The sequence below is a fragment of the Sesamum indicum genome, linkage group LG8, assembly GCF_026168435.1.
Source record: "Sesamum indicum cultivar Baizhima isolate 11 linkage group LG8, ASM2616843v1, whole genome shotgun sequence".
Lineage (NCBI taxonomy): Eukaryota > Viridiplantae > Streptophyta > Magnoliopsida > Lamiales > Pedaliaceae > Sesamum > Sesamum indicum.
In genome coordinates, this window is record NC_142664.1 from 17,076,628 (window position 1) to 17,088,100 (window position 11,473).

The window sequence follows — 11,473 nt, forward strand, 5'->3', positions numbered from 1 at the left end:
AGATATTTCAATGGACTTTGTTTTGGGATTACCTAGGTCTAAGAGGGGGAGAGATTCTATTTTTGTTGTTGTAGACAGGTTTTCCAAAATGGCACACTTTATAGCATGCCATAAAGTTGATGATGCCTCTAATATTGCTAATCTTTTCTTTCAGGAAATTGTGAGGCTTCATGGTATGCCAAGGACTATAGTGTCCGATCGAGATGCTAAGTTCCTTAGCTACTCTTGGAAAACTTTGTGGGGCAAGCTTGGAACTAAGTTGCTTTTCTCTACTGCTTGCCATCCACAAACCGATGGGCAAACTGAGGTGGTCAATAGGACACTTTCGACATTGTTGAGAACAATTGTGAAAAAGAACTTAAGGAGTTGGGAAGAGTGTCTACCGCATGTCGAGTTTGCGTACAATAGGGCTATCCACTCCACTACTAAGTTTTCACCCTTTCAGATTGTTTATGGTTTTAATCCTCTTGCACCTATTGATTTAATTCCCTTGCCTTTGCAGGAGAGAGGAAATATGGATGGAAAGAAACGTGCTGAATTTGTCAAGCAAATCCATGAAAAGGTCAAAAGTAATATTGAGAGAATGACTCAACAGTACATGAACCGAGCGAACAAGGGAAGGAAACGAGTTATCTTTGAACCGGGAGACTTAGTATGGTTGCATCTTAGAAAAGAGAGGTTTCCGGACAAAAGGAAGTCCAAGCTCATGCCAAGAGGGGATGGACCATTCCGAGTCCTTGAAAGAATTAATGACAATTCTTACAAACTTGATTTACCTGGTCAGTATGGAGTAAGTGCTACTTTTAATGTTTATGATCTTTCTCCTTTTTATGATGCACATAATGAAGAGTCGAGGACGACTCCTTTTGAAGAAGGGGAGGATGATAGGAATATCGAGGGCGTCCAACAAGCAAAAGAAATTCAAGATTCAGTGGACTAAGATTTAACCATTGGAAGTGGGCCAATGACAAGAGAAAGGTTGAAGAGAATGCAAGAAGTAATTCAAGCCCAATCCAACTTAGTCCTTGCTAATGGGATCAAGTCACAATCGGAGGCCCAACATGTGAGCTTAATTTCATTAATTCAAGCCCAAGGAAGCCCACAATAGGAGCCCAATTCGTCCAAGTGCAGCCATGTGGTCAAAAGAGACCTTTCAACTACATTCAAAGTGCATTTATACACCAATTCACGGATTCACATGGTCATGCATGGGTTTTACTCGGTTATGACCAAGAATGCATAGTTTTTAGTTATTTTTGACCAAGTATTGAATGTACGTCCACCAAGGAGTCACTTGGGGATATGAAAGGTTAATTTGGAAGTGTTTTAGGCCTATAAAAGGCACATACCAGCCATGCATGCGGGATAGAATCGAAATATTCAAGAATTGATCTAGTTTATAAAATATTGAGTGTTCTCTTACTTTGGAGAGTTATACACTTGTTTTAGCTTTTGTGAAACCTTTGCTTTGTCAATCTAGTCTATTAGATTGGTGATTCAAATTCACATAGCCTCCAATTCGTGCTCGACCCAAGTGTGTCGTTGTGTGGATTGGTATACTCGTGCTCGTGGTTGGTTGAATGTTCTAAGTAGTAGGTCACGTTCATATAACGTGGTTGACTATTTACATTCCTCAGGTCACGAACCACTTTATCCAATTCTAGCCTACGCCGTAAAGATCGGGCCACCCATGGTCAATACCATATCACATTAGGCCTCTTGAGGTGCTTTCTTCAATCTTTTTAGTGTCTACTGTGCTCACTAGAATTTATTTTTTTAAGCCTATTATAGGAGGGAATGAGTTCAAGAAGCTTGGTGTAGTGACGTGTTAGAGTCTCCCTCAAGGCGATCCCCTTAGCATCGTTGTTCAATGTTTATGCAGCTTTCAATTCAATAAAATCTACATTTCGAATCGTGTGTTCAATTTACGGCTTTCGTTTTGCGCATTGTTATTGTTGCTGCTGCTATTGCTATCGAGATTGCGATTCCTGTCGGCGCACTACATTAGTGCCGAGCGGGAGTGCGAGAGTGTGTTGTGATTGGCGAAAGTAGTCGGCAGACTGCTAGCCTCGTGAGAAGTGGTATCAGAGCCTCGTGCCGAGATGGGGCCGAGGCGGGTTGCGATAACCCAAGCAAATCCTGCTGCGAGAGTGTTGGGGCAAGATGCGGAGAGCCAGCGACATGCAGCATCGCTTAGCGAACGAGCTAAGAACCCGGAGGACGGACACTCCCGGTTGACTGAATTGGAGGAGAAGGTCTCTTCCTTAGAATCTCAGATCACGGTGTTGAATTTAGAGTTGGACAAATGTCGGCAGGTGATCCAAGGGATGGCTGGTGCCTTTGGAGGCAATGGTTTTGCTGACATGCGGCGTGACATGGAACAGATGTCTATTCAGATAGGTCTACTCCAACGTGCAGTGAGTAACGCTCCTATTGTTGCTCATGACCCTGGTGCTAGGCTTCGGATTCCCGAACCGAAAGCCTATAGCGGTGCTCGTGATGCGAAGTAGGTAGAGAACTTCCTTTTTGACATGGAACAGTACTTCCTTGTGGCAGACGTGCAGGACGAGGCAAGGAAGGTGTCGACTGCAACCATGTTATCTGATTGGTGATGCTAAGCTATGGTGACGTACCAAGTATGTGGAGATACAGGCCCATCAAGTGAGACTTGATACCTGGGCCCTTCTTCGGGAGGCGATCCGAGAGCAGTTCTTCTCAGAGAACATCGAGTACAATGCCAGGCGGGTATTGCGAAAGCTGGATCATACAGGTTCCATGCGAGAATATGTGAAAGCTTTCTCAGAGCTAATGCTGAATATCTAAGACATGTCGGAGAAGGATAAGTTGTTCACTTTCATGGAGGGATTGAAACCGTGGGCGCATCTTGAGTTGCAACTCCAACGGGTGACTGATTTGAATTCGGCTATGACAGCGGCCGAACGCTTGGCAGATTTCAATCCAGAGACTCGGAGGGACAGGCATACGACTCCTAGCCCCGCACAGAATAAGCCGAGTGGGGCGAGATCGTTCAGGAGTAACTCCAACAGAGGTGGGGGAGAGAAGTCCCATGCTCAGAGTAGTTCACAGGACAGGTCAGGCAGGAACAAGCCCCAGGAGAATAGGCAGGGAGCGCCGCAAAGGAGCAACGGGTGCTTTTTATGCGATGGTCCGCATAGATTTTGGGATTGCCCGAAGAAACAATTGATGAATGTTCTGGCGGCCTTTACCGATAAGGAGTCGCCCGCGAAGAGTGTGGAGCCAAAAGCATCGACAGGTGGCGAGAATTACTTGGAGGAGGATGAGGATAATTTGGGTGCCGTATCCCAATGGTGTAGTACATTGTCCATGGTGGTGGCAAAGAGAGTTGCGCCACCCCATGCGAGAAAGACTGTCCTGGCTCTTACCGTGAGCCAGCCGAAAGAAGAAGTTCAGCCCCGGAATCCTAGGAAGAAAGGGTTGATGTGAAGATTCATGGCAAGCCCATCTGTGCCATGATTGACACTGGAGCCTCTCACAACTACCTTGCGAGCGTCAAAGTGGCGAGACTCGAGCTCGTGCTGGAGAAGGGAGTTGGGCGAGTGAAGGCGATTAACTCGGCCGCACAACCCATTGTCGGTGTGGCCAAGTATGTGCTGATTAAGGTTGGTGCTTATGAGGGCAAGACCAATCTTTCCATTGTGGTGATGGACGACTTCGAGCTTATTCTTGGGCTTGAATTTTTGCGGGACACGCGAACAGCGATCTTGCTGCATGTTGATTCGCTGATGATGATGGGAGCCAAACCTTGCATCATCTCCATATTGGCCGGACGCACAGGAGAGAAGAATTTGTCGGCCATGCAGTTTGAGAAGGGGTGCAAGCGGAATGAGCCATCCTACTTGTGCACTCTTCGTTTTGAGGAAATTGAGGAGGCGTTAGGGCCCATCCCTGGCGAGATAAAGAAGTTGCTGAGAGAATTTGAGGACGTGATGCCAAATGAACTGCATCGGAAGCTACCGTGAAAGACATGTCGACTTCGAAAAGGGCAGTGGATCACGAGATTGAGTTGGTGCCTGACACGAGACCTCCTGCCAGAGCACCGTACAGGATGTCGTAACCTAAGCTTGTGGAGCTCAGGAAGCAGTTGAAGGATATTTGGAGAGCAGAATCATCAAACCCACTAAGTCGCCGTATAGGGCGACGGTCCTGTTTTAGAAGAAAGCCGATGGCTCCCTGCGCATGTGTTGTGACTGTCGGGCACTGAATAAGATTACTGTAAAAAACAAGTATCCGATACCATTGGTGGCGGACTGCTTCGACCGTTTAAGCCGGGCGAACTATTTTACGAAAATATACTTTAGGTCGGGCTATTTGCAGGTCCGAATCAAGGAGGACGATGAGGCGAAGACGACAGTTTTCACGAGGTACGGAGCTTTCAAGTTTCTTCTCATGCCTTTCGGCCTGACTAACGCTCTCGCAACCTTCAGCATCCTGATGAATCAAGTACTTCATGGTTTTCTTGATGAGGTTGTGGTGGTGTACTTGGACGATATTGTAGTGTACAGCAGAACCTTGGTCGAGCACGTAGACTATTTGCGGCAGGTTCTGACGAGACTCCTCGAGCTATATGTGAAGGTATCGAAGTGCTCGTTTGCTTGGGAGACCATCAGTTTCTTGGGGCACATTGTGGAGAGATGACGCATTCAAATGGACCCCAAGAAAGTGCAGGCTATTGAGGAGTGGAGACCGCCGAGCGATCTTCATAACTTGCTCTCATTTCTTAGCTTGGTGAATAATTATCTGAACTTTGTGAAGGACTACTCCAAAATAGCACGGCCCTTGACGGATTTACTGAGGAAGACAGAGACTTGGAATTGGATGCCCCAATGCGAAGTTGCCTTCTAGAATTTGAAGAAAGCGATGGTGACAAATCCTGTGTTGGCCTTACCAGATATGTTGAAGCCATTCGTGGTGGAGACAGACGCTTCAGACCTTGCATTAGGAGGGGTCTTAATGCAAGATTTTGCTTTGTTTTGTTTTGATTGATCAGGGGACGTTAGGCCTCTTGAGGTGCTTTCTTCAATCATTTTAGTGTCTACTGTGCTCACTAGGATTTATTTTTTTAAGCCTATTATAGGGAGAAATGAGTTCAAGAAGCTTGGTGTAGTGACGTGTTAGAGTCCCCCTCAAGGCGATCCCCTTGCTCTAGCATTGTTGTGCAATGTTTATGCAGCTTTCAATTCAATAAAATCTGCGTTTCGAATCGTGTGTACAATTTACAGCTTGCGTGTTGCACATTGTTATTGTTGTTGCTGTTGTTGCTATCGAGATTGTGATTCCTGTCGGCGTGCTGCATTAGTGCCGAGCGGGAGTGCGAGTGTGTGTTGTGATTGGCGGAAGTAATCGAAGGACTGCTAGCCACACGGTGCCCCTTTCTACGCATTACGGAAGGTGCCTCATGAGAAGGGGAAGGTGGGGGACAACCAAAGGGGAAGAGGGAGAAAGTGGGGCTGGTGACAAGAAAGGGGGAAGGTGCCGGGGGGGGGGGGGGGGCGACGATGGGGAATGGGGGGAAGTGGAGGGGGCTAGGGACGGGCAAGGGGGGATGTTGGGGGAGGGGGGGAGGGGAAGCAGCGACGGGTAAGGCAGTCGAGGAGACAGGGGGGAAGATTGGGGCGCCGGCCTTCCCAATCGATACACACGTCCGATCCACAGCTAGATCGACTCCTCCACTAGAAACAGGATATGGCAAGGGACATTATAGGGATAACTACACTCCTCTCCCCTGAGATTTATTGTAATTACACATAGGACCCATATGACTTAAAAAATTACATTTAGTACCCCTGAAGTTTGCTTTCATTTAATAAATAAGTCCCTCAATTAGTCAAATTTCATCGAATTTTCTAATATTAACAAAAAGTTCAGAAAATAATCTATACTTATTCCGATTGATTTATTACTTACTTTTTGCAGGTCAAACAAATTTTTCTATGATTAAATTACCCTTATATGTCTTCACGTGTTGATGTATGTGGGAAGGTATATCTTCACTGTTATAAGGGTAGTTTAGTCAGAAAAAAATTATTAAACCTTTAAATATAAATTTTCATTCAGTTTTTCTATTAATATCAGCAAATTTAGTGAAATTGAGTAAAGAGGGGACTTACTTCTGTTCAAGAATGCTATATGTAATTTCTCAAACTATAGAGGATATATGTGTAATTACACCAAATCTCAGGAGAAGAGAGTGTAATTATCGCAAAACTATATTAACCGTACTCATAAAAACTACTGCCAACAATTTATGAATGACAATACCCAATGACTTTTTATTACAATTATTAACTTTTTTAATTATGACAATTCACGAGGATTAAATGTTATATTTATTCGTGTCACCTCCACTATTTTAACCCTTTTAAAAGGAACGTCTCTTTCATCTATTTTACACTCTCATTTCCGTTCCTTCTCTTTTCATTACCTAAATCCAGTTGAAATTGTTTCATCAATAGTCGGCGATTATCGGTAGGGTGGTGGTTGTTCAAATCGGCGGGAGAATGAGGAGAGAGAGAGAGAAAGAGAGAATCGGACAATGAGGGGGAGAGAGAGAGAGAGAAAGCTTATTCTAATGTTTGTGGGTTGGAACTTTTTTCTAAATTAGTAATGAATGGCAGACTCTATGTATGATTTTTTAATATTATTTATAAATGTTTTTACTATTTAATAAGTATATACAAATAAAATTAGTATTATATTCATAACAAAGTGATGATAAATAAATAAAAAAGATAACAACATAAGATAAAGATGCATGAAAAAAAACTACTAAAAGATCATGAGGAAGTGAGAAGTTGGATAGAAAAAATAAGAAAATAAAATTAAATGATAAAAAAATATAAAATGGCAGACTAAAAAAGTTAAGACACCAAAAGCCTCTCTCTTTTAATAATAAAATATAGATATACATAGGGAGTTTTTAGTCTTTTAATAATACTAATTTTATTAATAATTATCTAAATAAATTCGAAAAAATTGTTATTAGAAATTTGAAATCTATCCGTCCACAAACAATAAAAGTGTCCGAGTATATTTTCTCCTCTACTCTGGAGAAAATCTGCTTTGCAGACTAATGCTTCTTTCTAACCCAGCCTCCATCTCGTCCTCTCTCATTCTTCCTACCCCAAAATGATATTTCTAAGGGAAGTGGATCAGAAATTAGCAATTTATTCTGGGGATGTTCTAATATCAGGTCTAGATTCACTTGGATCTACAAGAACTTTGTAGGAGAATTTATGAAGTATTTGCTACAAGCATCCATACAAAAGATGCAATTATTTACAGAGAACCAAATTTAAGCAAACCCACTAGCATATGCATCTGCCATCCACAAGCTAGAAACAGTCTTCTACACATATACAACTATTTGAAGTACAGACCAGGATTTTCTTCAAGATCACCATCAGATTTACAACCAAATACAGTAGTTAGATGTGAGTTCCACCCATCGAATATATCAGAAATCAAACCAGCCTTCCATCTTAGCCACTTGGGGACCGGATCTAATTGGTGGCACGATAGAAGTTCAGCAATTTCAGGCACGCTGCATTGTCCTACCAAATAAGCAATTGAATGAAATTTGTTAGCATCCATGTAGTTACACACTGGTTTGGTTGGTTAAGACATAATATTTCAGACAATTATTTATGTAGACATAGTGTAGTCCTAAAATTAACATGATCTTACCTGATAAACATCATCGGTGCAAGGAGGGAAATCCAGGCCCACAGAGCAGTTTTGCAACACTTCTGGACTTTTCATCCATGCTTTGTGAGCATCACATAGTTTGATCTTATACTTGAATATCTGAATGAGAAAAGAAAGATCATTTAGTAAAAGAGATAAACTGTCTTAGCATGATGTGCAACCCTGAGCCCCTTATCTACCAATTTCTTAATGGGACACAAGGAATATGAATAAAAAATATAAAAAGAGAAGGAACACCTTCTAAGAAAAAATAGAAAAAGTAATTTAAAACCATGCAGATAAGATAAACAACTAAGAAGTATACGAAAACTTATGAACCTCAGAAAGTCGAACAGTTGGTTTCTCCAGTTCCGCTCCATCAATATTTATACCAGTTCCCTGGCACTCCGGACAGAATGCAGAGTAGATTTGCTTCTCTTGCATACCATGCTTCTCACCATTCTCCCCATCCTTGCCTTTAACCTTTCTCCTTGATCTCCGTTTCACTTTGGGCTCAATTAACTGCTTCGCATAAATTTCAACCTCACAAAGCAGTATCCAATGAATGAGACAGGATATATGAAACAGATGGAACGCCTGCATGCAAATGGAAACATAAAGTTCAGTAATGATGGCACTAGGGAAAAATGTAAAACATAAGGAAACACGTTACAAAATCTGCCATGTAGCTAACTGAAGAGTTGCAGAATATGTACAACCCCAGTCAAATTTCTACTACTGCAAACAAGCTTTCCAGTCCTCCTGTTCAAGAGAGCAGCCACATCTTTATTCGGGAGCATCTTCTGTTGGCAGATATCACAGGACCTCTCGGAGGCAACACGCTGTTGGTTTCTCAATTGCTTCCTCATGGTTTTGCTTGAAACAATTCGAGAATAAACCAACTGATCATCATTTCCGGATAATAGCATTTTCAGATCAGAATTGTTTGAAGATTGAGACTCTTCTCCAGAAGAGTCTTCTGGATTAGTCAAGGCCTCGCTTAGATCTTCTGGATCGGAAAATGACTTCCTCTTCTTGCCTCTGAAATTACCACTATCCTCAGCTTCAGAATGAGGACTAGACGGAAGCAAGTATCTGAAACCATCAAGTAAGCCCTTTCGACCCAAGTTATAGTTGTACGCAAAAGTAACAATAGCAAAGTCATGCTCTGGAACCACATTAATATCTTCATTGACGACACCCTTGTTCCCAAGCCATTCACACCATATTTTACAAATTTCACTGGAAACTCCATTCTTCTCACTAAACCTAGCACCAATTCGCCCAATTCCCATATGCTTCACTACCAAATTGGATACCTCATCTTTTTGTAGCACGGATGGAATAACTAATTCTTGACTAGTGACTTCACCATCTATATTGGAATGACATGGAATTTCATCACAGCATGCATGATCGTTAATCTGTTGCAGAACATTATTAACAGCATTTTGTCCCAAGTCTCCTGCATAACTAACAATATCGAGGCTATCTGCATCCACATGACGGGTGTCAAGCAACTTGTTTCCCTCAGAAGATGAAACAGGCGAACATTTAGTTTGCTCCCCTGAATCATTATGGAAGAAAAAGACACCATCACTGAATGGCCATGGATTTGGTTTCAGCAGTGTAACTTGTGCAGTGGCTAGTCTTTCAGTGTGTAAATTGCCCTTCAAGTGATTAAACAAGACTGAATCACTATAACAAGGCACAAGACACAAAGTACAGAAAAAGATCAACTTCTTCCCATCTTCCCTAAGCTCAACATATGGGTGCCCTTGTGATCTCACATTACGAAGAGTTGTTCTCACCAACTGCTCTTTCAAATTACCACCACCCGTCTTTGGGAACCCCAATTCCTTCCTTCCCGCCATTCAAACTCTTCAATTGATGTCTATTAGCTTGAACCAAATGAGATGATAACCTAAAAATTCCACATCAATTAACCCACAGAAAACATGACCAACTAAAACTTTATCCCTCCTGTAGGAAAATTCTTCAAGCCTTCAGTGATTTCTTTAAGCTCCAAATACAGCCTTTATACAATATCCAACAGAAGTTCGATATTCAAGCTTCATTTACCATTAAAGGCCAGATTCAACATCACTCAGAGCATTCAGTAACAAAATATGGAATTTTACACAGAATTCTAGGAAACTAAACTTCAGTTGAAGGCCACAAAATTGTCAAATTCCTCACCGAATTTAAACTAGAAACACCATTCCCAAACATCGTAAAACTAAAAAGCTTGAAGCATAAGAACGCCACCAAAATTACACCCCCAGTAAGCCAAATCTCCAAGTTCCAGCTCCAACCACAGTAAAACAGAAAATCGAACAAAAAAGATAAAGAAACCCTAACTTCAAGTTCAGAACAACCTGAACTTACAACACCGCGGCGTCGTGGGTATTATAAAAGTCTTAAGAAACCTTCGAGCTATTCGTTTTCCGGCGACCATTCCTCCACCAATCGCGTAGCACGAAATCATCAGAAAGCTCGAATCCTCCACTCCCGACATTTCCATTTCCGCAAAAAAACAAAAAACAAAACAAGGGAAACCTAGAGAGAGAAAAGCAACAGAAACGGAAGATTAGCGCGAAAGATCGAAACTAGAGACGCATACACAGAGAGATTTCGAATATATATGTATGTATAGGTTGTGTATATAGAAAGAGAGAACGAAGAGACAGAGAGAGACAGAGAGAGAGAGAGAGAGAGAGAGGAGACTTCGAAAAACCAAACGACTTTTATTGTTTTAACAGAAATTTGGAGGAGAAAACCTGCATTTGTCCTAACCCAATCACAGTGGGTTTTGTTTTGGTGTTTCGTGTGGCGTGGAGAAATATTGAGTAAAATGGGATTTACGGTGATTATGAAATCAATCTCAGCGAAGTGTGTTCGGGGGTCGGGATCTGCATCAGGTTATGGTGGGGTGGCGGGTAGCTGATTTGTTGGATTAGAAGGGAAGATTCGAATTTTCGGATATTTGGATGCCTATAATCAGGCACATGGTACATTATAATATGGTTATCATGTGGGCAATATAATGTGTTTTTTTTACTTTGAGTTTTCCAGCACACTCAATATTTTAAGGATATTAGATCAAAATATTTTAAATAAAAATTTTGATTTTTAAAGATAAATTTTTAGATTTGATTGGATAATAAACTAGAAAAATAATAGAACAGTTCTCATAGTTATTGGAAAAAACAATCAAGATTTGATTTGATGGATAGGAAATTGTACAAAGAATGACGGTTCATCTCTCCTAGCAGCATAGGTTTCATTATTTGTTTATGTAGCCTGAATGTTTATAAACAAGTCGAGGTTGAACTTCCATTACCTATGGGATCAGATGGGGAGAAGTCGTAGACAATCTTAAAAGCATCGAACGAACTCGAATATGTGGACCTCTTTGAGCTACTTGAGCTCAATTATAAAAGCAACCACAAATAGGGGATCGAGTTTTAAGAAATTATCTTAAGAACTCGAAGGGGTTTATGCGAAAGTAGTTCCTATCTCAAAAGAAATATAAGGTAAAGAGAAAGGGAGTAGAATTAGTCAAAATGTTCGCCTATTTATAGATAGAGGGACTTGAAAAAACATGCCATGATTGGATGCCTGAGATTCATCAAAGGGACAAGATTTGACCATGTAGCTAAGATGACGCTTGAACTTCTTTCAGTATGAATGACTCCACACTATGAGAAATGGTGGATCTATCGAGATTGATAATAAAAAGGCTAAC

At 41.6% G+C, this 11,473-nt stretch overlaps 1 protein-coding gene across 1 annotated transcript; it reads right to left on the reverse strand.

Annotated features, from left to right (window-relative positions):
- Positions 1-7,217: 7,217 nt before the first annotated feature.
- On the reverse strand, positions 7,218-10,503 carry LOC105167832 (acyl-UDP-N-acetylglucosamine O-acyltransferase). Its single transcript, XM_011087661.3, has 4 exons — positions 8,445-10,503; positions 8,065-8,322; positions 7,726-7,845; positions 7,218-7,592 (listed from the first exon to the last, which is right to left on the reverse strand). The coding sequence occupies exons 1-4, from the start codon at positions 9,597-9,599 to the stop codon at positions 7,542-7,544; spliced, it is 1,584 nt and encodes a 527-aa protein (XP_011085963.2). The 5' UTR covers positions 9,600-10,503; the 3' UTR covers positions 7,218-7,541.
- Positions 10,504-11,473: the final 970 nt, after the last annotated feature.